General features: G+C 37.3%; 1 protein-coding gene across 1 annotated transcript in view; it reads left to right on the forward strand.

Annotated features, from left to right (window-relative positions):
• The window catches only part of LOC137433762 (acid-sensing ion channel 1), a 673,311-nt gene that overhangs the window by 492,227 nt on the left and 158,462 nt on the right, over positions 1 to 22,622 (forward strand). Inside the window, exon 2 of the mRNA XM_068126050.2 lies at positions 7,182 to 7,332. Coding sequence (XP_067982151.2) covers positions 7,182 to 7,332 — 151 coding nt within the window. The remainder of the gene's footprint in view (positions 1 to 7,181; positions 7,333 to 22,622) is intronic.

Raw genomic sequence — 22,622 nt, forward strand, 5'->3', positions numbered from 1 at the left:
CATCTCTTTTGTTTTGTCCACATTCAGAGTAAGACAAAAGTCCCCACACCACTTATTCAATGTGTCAATCTCGTCGAGGTGAAGATACAAAGGATGATTGATCGGAAAGATAGCCAACAATGGCGATATCGTCTGCGTAATTAATAAAGTTACAAACTTCTTTAAGAGCCACACATCCATTGGTGCACAAACTGAACAGTAGAGGTGACAATACACAGCCTTGTGGAGCACCAGTATTCAACATTGATAACTTTGATAAGCTACCATTCACCTTCACCTGCTGAGGTCTCGTAAAAAACTTTCCACCCAGAGTATGATATGGGGGTTCAGGTACAGGTCACTCTACACTTTCAGAAGGGTAAATGGCTGCATAGTGTTAAAGGCCGACGATAAATAAATAAATAACACATGGACAAAGGTTCCATTCTGGTCAAGGTGACTTGTGATTAGATGAAGTAAAGTGAGCCAGGCATCTTCAACACCTCGTCTTGCTTTGAATGCAAATTGTAAAGGATCCAGTTTAGGAGTTACATCTGATGTTATAAACTTCACCATCAATTTCTCCATACATTTACACAAGAATGACAAGATGGAGGTAAGGGCAACAGGTCCATAATCATTGAGCTGCCTTGGGTGAACCTTTTTTGGCACGGGAATAATAATGGACTTTTTCCAACAAATAGGAACAGCATGAGTTGTTAGAAGTAACTGAAAGAATCGAGTAAAAACATTACTAAGTTCTAAACAGAACTCTTTCAGAATACCAGACTTAATGCCATCTGCACCACAAGCCTTCCTTTTACTCAACGCTCTAAAACACCTCACGACATCAGGTTCACAAATTACAGGTATGGGACACGCTCGAGTATCTAGATCCTTACAGAGAGCTTCACATTTTACTCGGTTTCCTGGAACATCAAATCTCACGTAAAGGTCACTCAATTCATCCACAAATTTGGAATCTGGAACATTAGTGGGCAATCTACCATCCTTGAGTCTCTCATCCATGCCCATCATATGCCTGAGTCCCCTCCAAGCATTACGAGCATCACCATCGTGTGGTTGTTCTTCAATCTTATCCTTGTACGACCGTTTACACTTGCCGATGACAGAGCGCAATTCTTTCTTTGACACCCTGAGGACGGAGTCATCCTTCTTCAGGAATGCACACTTCTTCTTCATCAAACACACCTTCACTTCAGCGGTAACCCAAGGTTTCTTATTGGGAAACATGCGAATGGTTCTCTCTGTGGTCACGAGGGCCTCACAGAACTTCACATAATCTGTGATCGTCTCAGTAAGTTCATCAGGGTCGTCACAAGAGTCGAAAAATACATCCCAGTCTGTGCATAGGAAACAGCCCTTCAAACGTTCGTTATCCTCCGCCGTTGTGGTTTTAACGTCTTGCAAGGAACCGGCATTCTTTTCACCTTTGGTCTGTACGTAGGCAAGAGATGGACCACCTTATGGTCTGTACGTAGGCAAGAGATGGACCACCTTTTGGTCTGTACATTGGTAAGAGATGGACCACCTTATGGTCTGTACGTAGGCAACAGATGGACCACCTTTGGTCTGATCGTCCGATCGCAGGAGCACATCTCGCCACATAAGCATGTTCAATGTTACCGTAACATTTGTCCAACGTCCTGTTACCACGGGTAACAACATCCACATACTGAACGAGCTGAGGGAGTTCCTGGTCGAGCTGAGGGAGTTCCTGATCGAGCTGAGGGAGTTCCTGATCGAGCTGAGGGAGTTCCTGATCGAGCTGAGGGAGTTCCTGATCGAGCTGAGGGAGTTCCTGATCGAGCTGAGGGAGTTCCTGATCGAGGTCACATCGATTGAAATCCCCAAAAATCAGGATCGATTGATCCACTGAACGGGCGGTCGCTCCATTGTAACTTTCTGCGATTCGTTCCGATGCGCATTTAAAGTCCGGCCCCGGTGCGTACACCAGAATAATAGTGCATTGACCAAGTTCCCGTGGCAGGTAGTGGGGTCGGAAAGAAACCGTCAGTATCTCCACGTCCTTGGAACAGGACCGTTCACATACCGTAAAATGTTTGGCCCAATTCAAATTCACCAACATACACAAACCGCCATCTTTGGCCTTACCCGATGACGTGACTCTATCGGCCCTGATCATCTCAAATCCATCAAAGCACACGTCACCCCCTTCACCAAGCCATGTCTCGGTGAAACACACAACAGATGAGGTCCGATAGTACCAGTCGAACCTCAGGAGGGCATCCAGTTCATCAGTTTTGTTCTTTATCGAGCGAGAGTTAATCAAAGTCAAAACAGTAAGCGGTACCTTGTGGTTTCTGCGTTTAAGCCGCTGACGAAGACCTCCACGAGAACCTCGTTTTTTCTTTTCCTTAATTCTGAAAACACCATTCAATGCCAAGTTCACAACTCTCTGCGTAGCACCACCAACACCATTGAAACGCAGGTTCAGCAAGGCCTCGCGAGTATACGTGATGACGCCATCTTGTAAAGAATGTCCGTGAAATGAAGAACAGATACCAGCCCAACATGTGCAGTAGCAGCAAAACCCCGAAGCCATTTCGACAGCTGCGGAGGCTGCGAATCTCCATCTTCCATTTACCAATAAAAATCCACTCGTAGAAAGCAAAGTGGCGACGAAACAACAGAAGAGTAAACGGTGTCACGTGGGGTCAGCTACAGTGCAGCGCCCCTTTGGCCGTCTAGAATGTCATTGCATGCTGTAGCGTTAAGATTTCCCTTCACTGGAACTAAGGAGCTTAGCCTGAACCATGAAAAACAGCCCCAGACCATTATTCCTCCTTCACCAAACTTTATAGTTGGCACAATGCATTCGGGCAGGTGGCGTTCTCCCGGCATCCGCCAAACCCAGATTCGTCCGTCGGACTGCGAGATGGTGAAGTGTGATTCATCACTCAAGAGAATGTGTTTCCACTACTCCAGAGTGCAATGGCGGTGAGCTTTACACCACTCCAGCCGACGCTTGGCATTGCGCATGGTGATCTTAGGCTTGTGTGCGGCTGCTCGGCCAGGGAAACCCATTTCTTGAAGCTCCCGACAAACAGTTGTTGTAGTGACGTTGCTTCCAGAGGCAGTTTTGGAACTCAGTAGTGAGTGTTGCAACAGAGGACAGACGATTTTTATGCGCTACATGCTTCAGCACTCGGCGGTCCCATTCTGTGAGGTTGTGTGGCCTACCACTTCGCGGCTGAGCTGTTGTTGCTCCTGGACGTTTCCACTTCACAATAACAGCACAGTTGACCGGGGCAGCTCGAGCAGGGCAGAAATTTGACAAACTGACTTGTTGGAAAGGTGGCATCCTGTGACGGTGCCACATTGAAAGTCACTGTGCTCTTCAGTGTGGCCCATTCTACTGCCAATGTTTGTCTATGGAGATTGCATGGCTGTGTGCTTGATTATATATACCTGTCAGCAATGTGTGTGACTGAAACAGCCGAATCCACTAATTAGAAGGGGTATCCGCATACTTTTGGGCATGTAGTGTATATATAAGCAGGTTATTTTCCGATAAGAGGACCATCAGACGGTAGTTGGAGAATTGAGATGCGGATAAGAGAGATCCATGGGGGACCATCTGTACGACAACGTTTTGTATCCCACTGATAGGCCAGATCTGGATTTGGACCTGAATTTGGATTTGGACGCTTGTTCTTGTCACCTAACAAACTCATCCACCAAGTTTTGTTATAATCCGTCTCCAACTTTTTCAGATATCGTGCTATATATCGTTTTTGCCCTGTCTTTCAATGTTGAAGAATCACTTAAAATTTAAAAAAATTCTCGGACCCGGATTGGGATTCAGATCTTCACCAAAATTGAATCAGTTCTTCCTTGTCAAACCCCAACTTATCCACCAAGTTTCGTTCGTATCCACCCACAACTTTTTGAGATATCCTGTTCACAAACAGACAGACAAACAACGGTGAAAACATAACCTACATCCACCTTTAATTGCAGAGGTAACAAAAGGCGAAAAGGGTTGAAAATTACCCAAAATTAACTTTTTTTCATTGCACAAGAGGCAGAATCAGAAAAGGGTCTTTGGTCTGTCTAGCTTGTGTGTTCAGTTACCAATCAGCTTACTATCGCTTGCCAAGCCAGTTCCTTCCCAACGGTTTTGTTAAAGTGCTTGCTTGTGTGCTTAAACGACTTAGCGAGCACTCTACAATAAACTTTTTGTTCTTCCACGAGCCTCGTCTATGTATACAAAAACAAACTAGAACGGCACTCAGTAGGGAGAATACCCTCCTGGTTGACCATATCACTCAATGCTGAAGAATCACTTTAAAAATTCTACTAGCCGGATCCGGATCCGAATGTTCACCAAATTTAATCGATTCTTCCTTGTCACACACACAACCTGTCCAAAAAGTTTCCTCCAAATCCATCCATAACTTCTGTTTCAGCAAAAAAAGTTTCCGAACTTTTTTTCAGTTTGTGTCCCTATTCACCTTGCTGTCCCGATTCACCTTGCTGTCCCTATTCACCCCATTTCACGGTATTCATGTTTTGGGTCCAAATAATTTTGTGCCCGGGGCCCCAAAAAATGTTAATCCGCCTCTGAGTGGATGAGTTGTTCAGGTGACAAGAACCCATCGGTGGGTTACAAAACGTAAACTGCTCAACCTGGTGGAGGTATGTGCTCTACCGCGTGCTGTTGGAGTTTTTAGTTTGTTTTCAGCAATCATTTCCTCAAGGTCTTTGTTTTTAATTTTACATTTGTTTTTTGTTTTTTGGATTCTCTTCTTTGACTTTGGACTTTGGTTTCCTCTCCTGAATTTTTGTCTTACATTTGTTTTTTATTTTTGGGATTCTCTTCTTTGACTTTGGACCATGGTTTCCTCTCCTGAATTTTTGTCCTTGTCCCATTTCCTTTCTCAGTTGCTTTCTTTGTGTCTCTAGTCTCTGTTTCCTTGGATGTTTTTGTCTTCTGTTCGTGCGGACTGGTCTATTCTTCTTGCGGTGTTTTTGCCTGTTACTTTTTCTTGAATGAGCAGTTCCGCTGCAAAACACACAGTATTGATTTCCTCCAAGAAGGATGGTTTTGATGTCATTTTACCAATTGATTGGTGAGTTCTCCTGATTATCTACTTCGACCGTTTGTTGTTTTCTATTCAATAGAGTTGTGGTCTTTCTCTGAGTGGTGTCCTTCTTATCTCTTATACTTTGTTGGCAAACTCTTCTTCCAATCTAAGTTCTTCTTCTTCATCCGCGTATTTCTAATCTCCTCCACTCTGCTGTTTTCCCTTCTCTTTCTGCTCATTATCATTCGACATTCCTACTCTCATCCCATCCGCCTGTGTCGGTTTCAGCTGGTCCATGTTGGCGTGTAGGATCCGCCCTCAGGATAGGCTCACATGTCCTCACTCCACCAGGTAGTCAGTCGTTGCTCGGCCTCGTTCCGAGCTCCTGCTTCATCACATTACTCCTCCCCGTGTCACTCCTTCCAAGTCCCCACCATCCTTCCCTGCACCGTCTGACGAGTCCTCAGCCCCCATCACCCTCTTATTCATTCTTGTCTGGCCCATGTTGTAAATGTGTGTTTGTGTAAGTGAGATTGGTGCCCACCTTACCCCCTGGGTACAAATTATTTTCCATTTCATGTGGAGTCAACGTTGCATTAAATTAGAGGGAAATGTAATCTGTGGAGCGTTGAGAAGAACAGAAGAACAGAAGTACAAAGTAATAATCTACGCTTCCATCTTTAGCCGATAAGTCGATGCGGACTTTGCTGTGCATCTCATGACGGACGGTCACGTGTTGCCCTCCGAGAGTGAAAACAGATTTTAAACCAATTTCACTCTCCATTGAGCAGAAATACATTTGCTAAGTGACTGCAGAGCGTCACAAATGCTGATATTAACACGTCAAACGTGTACGAGATTCCACACCATGTACCTGGAACGCATACCACAGGTGTGGGCATTCATGGTCGATGGGGTGTGTGAATGCATACCGCAGGTGTGGGCATTCATGGTCGATGGGGTGTGTGAATGCATACCACAGGTGTGAGCATTCATGGTCGATGGGGTGTGTGAATGCATACCACAGGTGTGGGCATACATGGTCGATGGGGTGTGTGAATGCATACCACAGGTGTGGGAATACATGGTCGATGGGGTGTGTGAACGCATACCACAGGTGTGGGCATTCATGGTCGATGGGGTGTGTGAACGCATACCACAGGTGTGGGCATTCATGGTCGATGGGGTGTGTGAATGCATACCACAGGTGTGGGCATACATGGTCGATGGGGTGTGTGAACGCATACCACAGGTGTGGGCATTCATGGTCGATGGGGTGTGTGAATGCATACCACAGGTGTGGGCATTCATGGTCGATGGGGTGTGTGAATGCATACCGCAGGTGTGGGCATACATGGTCGATGGGGTGTGTGAATGCATACCGCAGGTGTGGGCATTCATGGTGATGGGGTGTGTGAACGCATACCACAGGTGTGGGCATACATGGTCGATGGGGTGTGTGAATGCATACCGCAGGTGTGGGCATACATGGTCGATGGGGTGTGTGAACGCATACCACAGGTGTGGGCATACATGGTCGATGGGGTGTGTGAATGCATACCGCAGGTGTGGGCATTCATGGTGATGGGGTGTGTGTGAACGCATACCGCAGGTGTGGGCATTGATGGTCGATGGGGTGTGTGTGTCAAACGGGACTGTGTAAGGTTGGTGCCGTTTTACAAAAAAAAGATACTGAATTCATGACCTCTCCACTTCAGGTCACCTCGCACTTACACATCCTTACCTTTCCACAGGACCTTACCTGTTCACCTCTCCTTCCACAATGCACACCTCTCTTCACTGAGCCTGTGATTGATGTGTCGAGATCTTGGTTAATAGGTATCACTTTTAAATGTTATTCAAGCCCTAACAATGGGAACACCTGTTTTTAGCTCATCAAACAGCAACACCTGCTATTAGTGATAATACAAGGTGCGTTCAAAATGGTCTTGGAATGAGACGGATCAATGAAGAATTGACAACGCATTCTTTACTTTAAATCACCTGTTCACCTCCTACTATTACTACTCTAATGACTCCAAATCTGAATCAAAGGTGATGCGTTTTTAACAACTTCCTATTATATAAAATGGATCCTATAAGGTGCTTCGTGTCTGGCCGTGTGTTCAGGTGTACACACGTTACGGGAAATGCTACACCTTCAACTCGGGCAGGAACGGGCGGCCCTTGGTGTACACCTTAAAAGGTGGTGTGGGCAACGGCCTGGAAATGATGATAGACATACAGCAGGACGAGTACCTACCTGTGTGGTCAGATAGTGGTGAGTACCATGATACGTGACAAATGGGGTTGTGAAAGAGGGGTTCAGGGTTCAGGGGTCGGACAAAAACTGACGAACGTCATACAAGACGGTTAGACCGAATCCTTGGAGCTCTTCCTATTTATTTTACATGAATGGAGGTAGATTGAGCTGCACAGGTACAGTGAGCTCTAGGGTGGTTCTTAAAAATGAAAGTTACAAAAGTCAGGCTCCTAACACTTAAACATTTTTGTATGTATGACCAAACCCTTCTGGCGACATTTTAACCCATTTGAACTAAATTTAGAGGTAGCACACGGAGTTTGTAATTTCCATATTTGGCTCGAATAAATGTTTGGAGTTGATTTATTTATTCTCCGCTGCTCTACCTGAGATTTTGACCATTACAGTTCACCTATGACCTTTCTATGTACTGCACATTTTGAAGTTGTTTTTAACTCTTAGATGCAGGCGTCAAAAATCCTACATAAACACAGCCCTTGGGGCTCGGAGGCCCAACGGATGTATTCGTGTAATGATTTTTATTTATTTATTTAAAATTATAGATTTTTTTCTTTCATATCCTTTTTCAATCCAAGCCGATGCTCATGGATGTGTATTTGCTCAGAAAATGTGAATCATTGATCCTATTAGTTGGAAGAATCCCATACAATAATGAATCTTTCTTTTCTTTTTTTTCAAAAAAAAAATTTTGTTCTTGGTTTTTCAAACTTTTTTTCTCTAAAACGTTGAGGCTCATGGAAGGGTATTTGCTCAAAAAATATGATTCACTAATCTTTTTATTTAGAATGTATATGTCCACAACTGTCAAAAATCCTACACCTATGCAGCCATTGGGCCTCGGAGGCCCCACAAATGTATTCGTGTAAAGTTTTTTAATTCTCATATTTTTGTCACTGAATTATTTGTAACCAAGTTATAGGAGCATATAATGAGGCTCATATCAAGAAAATAATGATATAACATAGTAGTACAACAATCCCTGGTGTTGGGCTAGCGGCTAGGGTGCCGGCTTAGGATCCTAGGATCCTGGGTTCGAATCTCGGTCGATCGCCGAATTAATGCCAGGGGGGTTGACTCAGCCTGTCATTCCTTCCGAGGTCGGCTAATTGAGTACCAGTTCACTGGTAATTCCCTGTTTGTCGTTGAAGGCGGCAAAAAGGGTTGGCGTCAGGAAGGGCATCCGGCCGTAAAACATTGCTTCAAAAAGGGGACCAAAAAACAACCACTACCACGGTCCCCGAAAAGGCCAACCCCCGCTTTGCAGGGAAAAATGGCCTCTAAACGGTGGTTATAGTAGTACAACAACATTTATGCGGGGCCTTGAAGGCCCCAGGCCTGCATTCGTGTCGGATTTTCGGGTTATAAGTGAAGAATGAAGATTTTCCCACGAGCCTGAATGAATTTTTTTTTATGCCACTGAATTTTGTGTAACAAGATGAACGTCGGTGAAAATGAGGCTCATTCCAAAAAAAATAATTATACAGCATAGTTTTTGCAACAAAAAATAAACCTTGTGGGCCTCCGAGGCCCAATCACTGCATCCAAGGGTTAAGTTAATTGAATACAGTACAGCTGTACTCTGGTGTTTGGAGTTGCTCTCATTGAAGAATACAATTGTCTCCTGACAAGGGATGAACGACAAATCCAGTATCTGTTTCAAGTTGTGACAGAACATCGCAAGAGGTTTCCCAATTGCAGGAAATCAACGCTTATTGGGCACAACCATGAGTCACTCACTGTGCAACCCCTAAAACTTGATGTATTCAAAAACTATTTCACACACAGAAGTTTTACCTCCATACGAAAAAAATTAAATGTTAGGAATCAAACAATTAAGAAAGTTTTTTGCCTTATAGTTTATAATTTTTTATTATTATTTTAAATAATTTTATAACGATTTTTATTTTTGCCTTTTACCAAAATATCTAAGAACCATCCGGGTGTCCGAGCTCTCATCACGATGAAAGTTCATCAATGTTTAACTTTATGATGCAGAAATCTATTAAATATGACGTGTTTGTACCTTGTTTATATTTCCTCGAAATAAAAATGGGTTTGCTGGAATTATGGGGACCTGGAAGAAGAAAGGAGGAGGTTACGAGGGATATGGTGGAGATGTTTAGGATAATAAAGGGCAGAGACAAAATAGGTACGCAAGATTTTCACCAGAATGGACACTGACAGCTACGACGTGTGTCAATATTTTTAGAGTAAATAAGAGGGTAGTTAAGACAGTAATAAGATAGGACAGGTCTTACGCTCAGAGAGTAGTTACCCCGCACACGTGAAGCGGAAATAGGGTGAAGCAATTGGTTCATGTCTGTCCATCCCATCCGTCCATCTGTCTGTCTGTCTTGTCAGTTTGTGATCGAGAAACAACTTATTTTCAATTGAATGTTTTATTTTGAACACGAATCGGAACAGGGAATTGGAAAACAGATTTGCCCTTTTACTTTGCATCATCTCTCAATTTGTTTCGACCGCACATGCGCAGAGAGGAGTCAGCTGATAACATTTTGCTCTGTCAGACAAAATTGAAAATCATTCCAAACAGGAAACTTACTGTTTTTACGGACGTCATAACGGACACAAACAACAGCAACGAAAAACTAATGTAACGTGTTAGATCAGGGTGATGCAATAGACACTGGGGAAAACGGCGGTAAAACCTGGAATTAATTTATTTATGCACCTTTAAACCTCTTTAATCCTTTACTAGCTCCCGTTGGAATTAGTCTGAAACGAGGGCTTATGGATTTGGTCTCGTCCGTCCGTCCATCCGTGTGTCCGTGTGTCAGCAACCATATCTCGGAGATGTATGGACCAATTTTGTTCATACTTGGCACAAAGACAATACATGTTGATATACATATGAACATCTTTTTTTTCGAGGTCAGATCAAAAATGGCCGACTGGCGGCCATTTTGTTACTAAAACATGTCCCCAACAATTTCTCGCACATGCATGGTTCGATTCTGTTCAAACTTGGCACAAACACAGCACATGGCGGCATACGCGTGCGCCTCACTTTATTTTGCGATCTGATCAAAGATGGCCGTCTGGTAGACTGGCGGCCATTTTAGTTGTAAAACACCAGATATTGAACACATCCTCAACCATGTCTCAGACATGCATTTACCGATCGTGTTCAAATTTGGCACACAGATAAAGAATGAATGATGGGTTACATATGCACGTCATTTGTTGTTGACATCAGATCCAAAATGGCCGACTGGTGGCCATGTTCTTAATTAAACGTGTCCCCAGCCATTTCTCGGATATACATGGACCAATTTTGTTCAATCTTGGCACAAAGACAACACATGAGTATACATATGCAAAAGATTTTGTTTTGTCATCTGGCCAAAGATGGCTGACTGATGGCCTTTCATTCCGTGCAGCAAAATTACTAAAACCACGGCGGGGCAATGACATTTTATGTCTTTTTCTTCTTGTTGAAATTGAATCATAAATTTGAAGAAGGGAGAACATAAATCCCCTTCACAATACTTCCAAGAACCATGCAATATACTCGTATAAATACATAGCATTAGAGTGAGTGACATGTTAGAGGATACAGAATTGGGGTGAAGAAGAGGCCGCCAACATGTGTACGATGCTGATTGATGCTGCATTCTATGGTGATCAATAAAGCCTCCATCTCCTAAACTGCGACTCAAGGCAACTGGACAGTAGCTCTAAACTTAAAATACATCACCTAAACCTCCCGATTTTTAAAACAACCTTTAAAACCATTACCTGTATGTTATGAAAATTGAAGTAAATACCTGAACACTGCGTGGAGTATCATGTTCTATGAGCTCTCTAGTTAATGTATGCATTTGTTTCCTTGGGAAGGTAATGGCAGCGCAAACAATAGATAGGTTAAAATTTCAGTTAGATAAGTACCTAAACACTTGGGGATCGAGGGGCATATGGATATTTGTAGGTACCGTACCTTGGGTATGCATCGGTGGTTATAGATATCTATGGTGACTGTGATGTCTGTGAGAGCGTCTCATTAAAAGGTGAATGTGGTGTTGGTGTGTATTCATTCCTCATCCAAAAACCCTCTCCCCATCCACCTCCCCCCTCCCTCTACCTACCTCCATAACCCCCTCCACAAAGGTGTGTGTGTGTGTGTGTGTGCGTGCAGGTGTGCGTGTTTTAACTGTTTAATATTTCATTGGTCCGTCTCCCCAGCAAAACTCGGGCCTTTGACACAATCTTTCATCCTACTTTGCTTGCCGAGCTCACTGCTTGCAGTATGGAATGCCTCCTTCATTCCTGGATGTATGACTTCCTCCACTCACGCAGTCAACATGTTGCCATCAATGGAACCCGCTCCTTCCCTGCCCCAGTGAAGGGGGAAGTTCCCCAAGGCAGTGTTGGACCCAGCCTTACTCCTCATCTATGTTAATGAACTATCCAATGCTCTGGAAAATACTCTCTTCCTTTTTACAGACAATTCCACATTGTTTTGTACAGCTAGACAGACATCAGCTCCATCTCTCTCTGCTGATCTGAAAATGATTAAGCACTGGTCTCGTAAATGGAACATGTCCTTCAATTCTGGAAAATCTCACAGGCTCACCCTGTTACTCCGGAAGGATCGTTAAACTAACCCAACAGTCTATTTCCATGGTCACCACTGGAAGATGTTCAGTCTCTTGAACTTCTGCACCTCAGCATCAGCCATGACCTTTATTGCTCCAACCAAATTAAATAGCAAAGCTGTCCTCCAAAGCCAGCAGGAGACTGGGCAACCTCTGTCGATCCAAGTCTCCTTGGAAAAACCGAGCTACTCACAGTCTACAAGGCCTTTGGGCCTAGCTCAACAGAGTACTGTTCTCCACTATGGGCTGGCACTCCAGCATCAAATCTGTCCCTCCTGGATTCCTTGTAATCTGAAGCTAAAAATTAGGGGAATCTCCCATGATGAGGCTGAAGCACACGGTATGTTGCTCACACATCGCAGGCAGGTGGGTGGTCGCTCTTCTTTTCTACAATCATCTGAAGAAGAAGGATGGCAGCCTGATAAATAAACTGATAAAATCTGAATAAAAATAAACTGAATAACTGATAAATAATAAATAAAGGGATAAATAAACACCTGATAAATAATTTAAACAAGTCAGTAGACGACGATGGTTCACGAGCGAGCGGTATTCAATGACAAAGGACGGACTATAACCGAAACAGGCCCGGACAGGCCAAGTCCGGAAATGTCAAAACGAAGGTTACTGACCTTAAAATGAGATAGAAAATAATGTATAATCAGTTATGAGGTTACTTAGCTACACAATACCGAAAATTCGGTGAAAAATGAAATGAAAAAATATATAAATAAATAAATTTTAAAAATGAAAAAAATAAAAATAATAAATGAAAAATCGAGCTCCGTGGGGCTAGACACATGACTTTGGCCTAACCAAATACCGAAACCCCTGTCAGATTCCACCAACTCCCTCGGAGAAGATGTAGCTTGAACTCGATTACCCCCTAAAAAGACATCTTTTTCGGGCGTGGCTCCGCCCACAATGGGCGCAATACGCCCACCCCAGGCAGGACACAACTAAATCATGATATCAACCTCCCACCCAAGTTTCATCAAGATCGGATGATATCATCGGGTAGTTTTGCTGCGGACAGACAGACACACAGACAGACACACAGACAGACACACAGACAGACACACAGACAGACACACAGACAGACACACAGACAGACACACAGACAGACAGACAGACTGACACACACACATGACGAATATAGTGGTCACTTGATAACTCGTGAACCAATAAACATGTAAAATAAATAAAAATCTCCTTGATGATTAAATCTCCTTCTGCATTGACACAGATTAATCTTCATCCTACCAACATATTTTACATAACACCAACTGTGGGATTTTGGGGCCCCATCTCAGAACCACTCAATTCGCTAAAGTTTATCATCATTGACAAAACATCCACGAGGTGAATGATTTTATATTGATATAATAAACAAATAAAGCAATGCAAAAAAATATTTTATTAACATTAACATTAACATTTAACATTAACATTAACATATTATTAACATTCAGAACATAATGGATCCCTCATGAATTTAGAAAAAATAAGATATTAATATTCATAACAAATGGTGTGAAATAAAACGGGACTTACCATTAAAATGTACGTTTAATTGTAGGAGAACGTTTCTGCCCCTTTCTTTAAATGGTGACGAATCGCTTACAAAACTAGATGGTATTCATGGAATACTTACCCTGCGCAGTCAACTTGGTGTGAGCCAACTCTTCTGTTTTTGAACTTTTCTTTTTTTTTTGATCCAATATGGATGCCAGACCACGTGAGCGATGACATCATAAATTTATATTCTCGAAATAATTGTTGCATAGATCATGCTCAATAAATTTCAAACTGATCAGACTAAGCGTTGTCCCTGTCGAATTATGACGTCATAATTTTGGCACCAATGACGTCATCGTTAACACCTATTCCACATAAGGAGTTCTTTACAATGAGCCACGTTTCAATTTTAAAATGCTGACACAGCACACACTTTACTTTACTGAAGTGCAGGACGTTACTGAATGTTATATTTTCGTGAAAATCGTCGGAATTTCACCAAATCTGTTTTGGTCGTGTGTTAATATGCCTCAGCGATTGACAAATCTGAAATCAGAATTTTATTTGAGGTCAAAATGACCCCATGAGATCGCTCCGTACTTTGTCTGCTCGTCATTTGCAGTGTGATAATTAATTCCAGGCCCACCCTCAGAATTCTCTTCTTCTTCATGCAATAACAACTTCTAGCTTCCAGACCGTACATTCAATCATCTCGAAATTTTGCACACTTGTTACATTTCATTACCTCTACTACAATACAAAGTTTCACGTCGATCAATGAAGCTGTTCAAGAGTTGTCAATTTTTTAATATTTTAGTTTAATTTTTTATATCTGCCAAACCACGTCACCTGTCACAAATTTCAAAAGGTCATTTTAGTAGACTGATATGTTGAACACATCTGTGAAGTTTCCCCTCGATAGGATCACAAATGAGGGAGGAGCTAAGTTTTAAAAGTTTATGCTTAAAAACGTCATAACTCTCCTTGGAGTTTCATAAGTATGCATGCAAAGTTTGGGGCAGATACGTTTCATGGTTTTGGAGTTATGACGGAGACACACACACTGCCTTGTATTATTTATAGATGGACATACCACCATTGTTCTCTTAAACAGGTGCAGTTGTTATTTTGGTTAATGTGGTTTATGTGTGAAACACAATCCATATAAAGCATTACCTCCCTTTTATACATTCATAAATATCCAACCCTTTAATCCACAACATTATATACAATCAATCTTCCAGAGCACCTTTAACGATCGGTGCTTCATACGTAGGTCACACCAGGCGAGTCAACTGATCATTTATTTTACTCCCTTTGATGTATTCTCCTCCATTCAATACGTCCATCCATCATCTTTCCTATTGCATAACCTTTCACCAGATTTTTGTTCCATCATTCTGCGCCTTGCTTTTCCTCCTGCTATATAAATCGGTTTGAATGATTGCCCTTTTGCTTTACATGGCGATGCAGCTTTACAGGGATGAATGTAGCTACCAGACAATAAATATAGGCCTCAATAAAATGAAACTGAACCAAGGGACTAAAAATGCATTTATCCACCAACCCCATCCCACCCATCCCACCGCCGGAGCCCTCAATCAGCAGAAATTAGTTGGCTAGGACAAGCACATTTGCCTCTGAGTTGTCTATTCTGGGTTTGAATCCCATCCCAACTCCAAACTCATCCTGGTAGTTTCACATGCTGGGAAAGACATCAGTGTGTGCTGTCCATCAGATTCATGTTAAATTTGGCATCTTGTCTGCCACCAATACTTGGTGGACATCAAAGATCCCTTGGCGAAGAGTAGGTGAGCTATCGCCGGCACCCTGTAAAACTTACTAATTCCTGCTCTATCCTACAGGGGGCACTGCATCAGTGGCACAGCCATGCTCTCGGTAATGATGTAAAACCACAGCCACATGTGCCATACGAAAGAAGAAAAGGATAAATAAATTAATTACCCAGTTATACTGACAGTGATGAGTCTGATGAAGTGACGACATCTGCCAAGTCGGAGCCATCACGTGCAGTAAAGTGAATGATTTGCACAGTTTTTCTTTTCCTGGTTCTTTTAGCTCGAGTCACATAATTGTATTGACAAATCGGATGGAATGCAACACCCTTTTGGATAAATAATGATTCCATCATCCCCGATGGATAAATAATCCTTTCATCACCTAATTTTGAAAAATAATCATTACATCATCCCCGATGGATAAATAATCATGACTTCATCCCTATGGATAAATAATCATTACATCATCCCCGATGGATAAATAAATCATTACATCATCCGCTATGGATAAATAATCATTACATCATCCCCGATGGATAAATAATCATTACATCATCCGCTATGGATAAATAATCATTACATCATTACATCCCTATGGATAAATAATCATTACATCATTACATCTCTATGGATAAATAATCATTACATCATTACATCTCTATGGATAAATAATCATTACATCATTACATCTCTATGGATAAATAATCATTACATCATTACATCTCTATGGATAAATAATCATTACATCATTACATCTCTATGGATAAATAATCATTACATCATTACATCTCTATGGATAAATAATCATTACATCATTACATCTCTATGGATAAATAATCATTATATCATTACATCCCTATGGATAAATAATCATTACATCATTACATCTCTATGGATAAATAATCATTACATCATTACATCTCTATGGATAAATAATCATTACATCATTACATCTCTATGGATAAATATAATCATTACATTATTACATCCCTAAGGATAAATAATCATTATATCATTACATCTCTATGGATAAATAATCATTACATCATTACATCCGCTATGGATAAATAATCATTACATCATTACATCTCTATGGATAAATAATCATTATATCATTACATCTCTATGGATAAATAATCATTACATTATTACATCCCTAAGGATAAATAATCATAACATCATTACATCCGCTATGGATAAATAATCATTATATCATTACATCTCTATGGATAAATAATCATTACATCATTACATCCGCTATGGATAAATAATCATTATATCATTACATCTCTATGGATAAATAATCATTACATCATTACATCTCTATGGATAAATAATCATTACATCATTACATCTCTATGGATAAATAATCATTACATCATTACATCCGCTATGGATAAATAATCATTATATCATTACATCTCTATGGATAAATAATCATTACATCACTACATCTCTATGGATAAATAATCATTATATCATTACATCTCTATGGATAAATAATCATTACATCATTACATCTCTATGGATAAATAATCATTACATCATTACATCTCTATGGATAAATAATCATAACATCATTACATCCGCTATGGATAAATAATCATTATATCATTACATCTCTATGGATAAATAATCATTACATCATTACATCCGCTATGGATAAATAATCATTATATAATTACATCTCTATGGATAAATAATCATTACATCATTACATCTCTATGGATAAATAATCATTACATCATTACATCCCTATGGATAAATAATCATTACATCATTACATCCCTATGGATAAATAATCATTACATCATTACATCCACGATGGATAAATAATCATTACATCATTACATCTCTATGGATAAATAATCATTACATCATTCCATCTCTATGGATAAATAATCATTATATCATTATATCTCTATGGATAAATAATCATGACATCATTACATCCCTATGGATAAATAAATCATTACATCATTACATCTCTATGGATAAATAATCATTACATCATTACATCCCTATGGATAAATAATCATTACATCATTACATCCCTATGGATAAATAATCATTACATCATTACATCCCTATGGATAAATAATCATTACATCATTACATCCACTATGGATAAATAATCATTACATCATTACATCCCTATGAATAAATAATCATTACATCATTACATCTCTATGGATAAATAATCATTACATCATTACATCTCTATGGATAAATAATCATTACATCATTACATCTCTATGGATAAATAATCATTACATCATTACATCTCTATGGATAAATAATCATTACATCATTACATCTCTATGGATAAATAATCATTACATCATTACATCTCTATGGATAAATAATCATTACATCATTACATCTCTATGGATAAATAATCATTACATCATTACATCTCTATGGATAAATAATCATTACATCATTACATCTCTATGGATAAATAATCATTATATCATTACATCCCTATGGATAAATAATCATTACATCATTACATCTCTATGGATAAATAATCATTATATCATTACATCTCTATGGATAAATAATCATTACATCATTACATCTCTATGGATAAATAATCATTACATTATTACATCCCTAAGGATAAATAATCATTAGATCATTACATGCGCTATGGATAAATAATCATTATATCATTACATCTCTATGGATAAATAATCATTACATCATTACATCCGCTATGGATAAATAATCATTATATCATTACATCTCTATGGATAAATAATCATTACATCATTACATCTCTATGGATAAATAATCATTACATCATTACATCTCTATGGATAAATAATCATGACATCATTACATCCGCTATGGATAAATAATCATTATATCATTACATCTCTATGGATAAATAATCATTACATCATTACATCTCTATGGATAAATAATCATTATATCATTACATCTCTGTGGATAAATAAAATCATTACATCATTACATCTCTATGGATAAATAATCATTACATCATTACATCTCTATGGATAAATAATCATTACATCATTACATCCGCAATGGATAAATAATCATTATATCATTACATCTCTATGGATAAATAATCATTACATCATTACATCCGCTATGGATAAATAATCATTATATCATTACATCTCTATGGATAAATAATCATTACATCATTACATCTCTATGGATAAATAATCATTACATCATTACATCCCTATGGATAAATAATCATTACATCATTACATCCCTATGGATAAATAATCATTACATCATTACATCCACTATGGATAAATAATCATTACATCATTACATCTCTATGGATAAATAATCATTACATCATTCCATCTCTATGGATAAATAATCATTACATCATTACATCTCTATGGATAAATAATCATTACATCATTACATCTCTATGGATAAATAATCATTACATCATTACATCTCTATGGATAAATAATCATTACATCATTACATCCGCTATGGATAAATAATCATAATATCATTACATCTCTATGGATAAATAATCATTACATCATTACATCTCTATGGATAAATAATCATTACATCATTACATCTCTATGGATAAATAATCATTACATCATTACATCCGCTATGGATAAATAATCATTATATCATTACATCTCTATGGATAAATAATCATTACATCATTACATCTCTATGGATAAATAATCATTATATCATTACATCTCTATGGATAAATAATCATTACATCATTACATCTCTATGGATAAATAATCATTACATCATTACATCTCTATGGATAAATAATCATTACATCATTACATCCGCAATGGATAAATAATCATTATATCATTACATCTCTATGGATAAATAATCATTACATCATTACATCCGCTATGGATAAATAATCATTATATCATTACATCTCTATGGATAAATAATCATTACATCATTACATCTCTATGGATAAATAATCATTACATCATTACATACCTATGGATAAATAATCATTACATCATTACATCCCTATGGATAAATAATCATTACATCATTACATCCACTAAGGATAAATAATCATAACATCATTACATCCGCTATGGATAAATAATCATTATATCATTACATCTCTATGGATAAATAATCATTACATCATTACATCCGCTATGGATAAATAATCATTATATCATTACATCTCTATGGATAAATAATCATTACATCATTACATCTCTATGGATAAATAATCATTACATCATTACATCTCTATGGATAAATAATCATTACATCATTACATCCGCTATGGATAAATAATCATTATATCATTACATCTCTATGGATAAATAATCATTACATCACTACATCTCTATGGATAAATAATCATTATATCATTACATATCTATGGATAAATAATCATTACATCATTACATCTCTATGGATAAATAATCATTACATCATTACATCTCTATGGATAAATAATCATAACATCATTACATCCGCTATGGATAAATAATCATTATATCATTACATCTCTATGGATAAATAATCATTACATCATTACATCCGCTATGGATAAATAATCATTATATCATTACATCTCTATGGATAAATAATCATTACATCATTACATCTCTATGGATAAATAATCATTACATCATTACATCCCTATGGATAAATAATCATTACATCATTACATCCCTATGGATAAATAATCATTACATCATTACATCCACGATGGATAAATAATCATTACATCATTACATCTCTATGGATAAATAATCATTACATCATTCCATCTATATGGATAAATAATCATTATATCATTATATCTCTATGGATAAATAATCATGACATCATTACATCCCTATGGATAAATAATCATGACATCATTACATCCCTATGGATAAATAATCATTACATCATTACATCACTATGGATAAATAATCATCACATCATTACATCCCTATGGATAAATAATCATTACATCATTACATCCCCATGGATAAATAATCATTACATCATTACATCTCTATGGATAAATAATCATGACATCATTACATCCCTATGGATAAATAATCATTACATCATTACATCCCTATGGATAAATAATCATTACATCATTACATCCACTATGGATAAATAATCATTACATCATTACATCCCTATGGATAAATAATCATTACATCATTACATCTCGATGGATAAATAATCATTACATCATTACATCCCTATGGATAAATAATCATTACATCATTACATCTCTCTGGATAAATAATCATTACATCATTACATCTCTATGGATAAATAATCATTACATCATTACATCTCTATGGATAAATAATCATTACATCATTACATCTCTATGGATAAATAATCATTACATCATTACATCTCTATGGATAAATAATCATTACATCATTACATCTCTATGGATAAATAATCATTACATCATTACATCTCTATGGATAAATAATCATTACATCATTACATCTCTATGGATAAATAATCATTACATCTCTATGGATAAATAATCATGACATCATTACATCTCTATGGATAAATAATCATTATATCATTACATCCCTATGGATAAATAATCATTACATCATTACATCTCTATGGATAAATAATCATTACATCATTACATCTCTATGGATAAATAATCATTATATCATTACATCTCTATGGATAAATAATCATTACATCATTACATCTCTATGGATAAATAATCATTACATTATTACATCTCTATGGATAAATAATCATTATATCATTACATCTCTATGGATAAATAATCATTAGATCATTACATCTCTATGGATAAATAATCATTACATCATTACATCTCTATGGATAAATAATCATTACATCATTACATCCCTATGGATAAATAATCATTATATCATTACATCTCTATGGATAAATAATCATTACATCATTACATCTCTATGGATAAATAATCATTACATCATTACATCTCTATGGATAAATAATCATTACATCATTACATCCGCTATGGATAAATAATCATTATATCATTACATCTCTATGGATAAATAATCATTACATCATTACATCTCTATGGATAAATAATCATTATATCATTACATCTCTATGGATAAATAATCATTACATCATTACATCTCTATGGATAAATAATCATTACATCATTACATCTCTATGGATAAATAATCATTACATCATTACATCCGCAATGGATAAATAATCATTATATCATTACATCTCTATGGATAAATAATCATTACATCATTACATCCGCTAGGGATAAATAATCATTATATCATTACATCTCTATGGTTAAATAATCATTACATCATTACATCTCTATGGATAAATAATCATTATATCATTACATCCCTATGGATAAATAATCATTACATCATTACATCCCTATGGATAAATAATCATTACATCATTACATCCACTATGGATAAATAATCATTACATCATTACATCTCTATGGATAAATAATCATTACATCATTCCATCTCTATGGATAAATAATCATTATATCATTATATCTCTATGGATAAATAATCATTACATCATTACATCCCTATGGATAAATAATCATTACATCATTACATCTCTATGGATAAATAATCATTACATCATTACATCCCTATGGATAAATAATCATTACATCATTACATCCCCATGGATAAATAATCATTACATCATTACATCTCTATGGATAAATAATCATGACATCATTACATCCCTATGGATAAATAATCATTACATCATTACATCCCTATGGATAAATAATCATTACATCATTACATCCACTATGGATAAATAATCATTACATCATTACATCTCTATGGATAAATAATCATTACATCATTACATCTCTATGGATAAGTAATCATTATATCATTATATCTCTATGGATAAATAATCATTACATCATTACATCTCTATGGATAAATAATCATTACATCATTCCATCTCTATGGATAAGTAATCATTATATCATTATATCTCTATGGATAAATAATCATTACATCATTACATCCCTATGGATAAATAATCATTACATCATTACATCTCTATGGATAAATAATCATTACATCATTACATCTCTATGGATAAATAATCATTACATCATTACATCTCTATGGATAAATAATCATTACATCATTACATCTCTATGGATAAATAATCATTACATCATTACATCTCTATGGATAAATAATCATCACATCATTCCATCTCTATGGATAAATAATCATTACATCATTACATCTCTATGGATAAATAATCATTATATCATTACATCTCTATGGATAAATAATCATTACATCATTACATCTCTATGGATAAATAATCATTACATCATTACATCTCT

The sequence above is a fragment of the Myxine glutinosa genome, chromosome 10 (genome assembly GCF_964187855.1).
Source record: "Myxine glutinosa chromosome 10, kmMyxGlut1.1, whole genome shotgun sequence".
NCBI lineage: Eukaryota > Metazoa > Chordata > Myxini > Myxiniformes > Myxinidae > Myxine > Myxine glutinosa.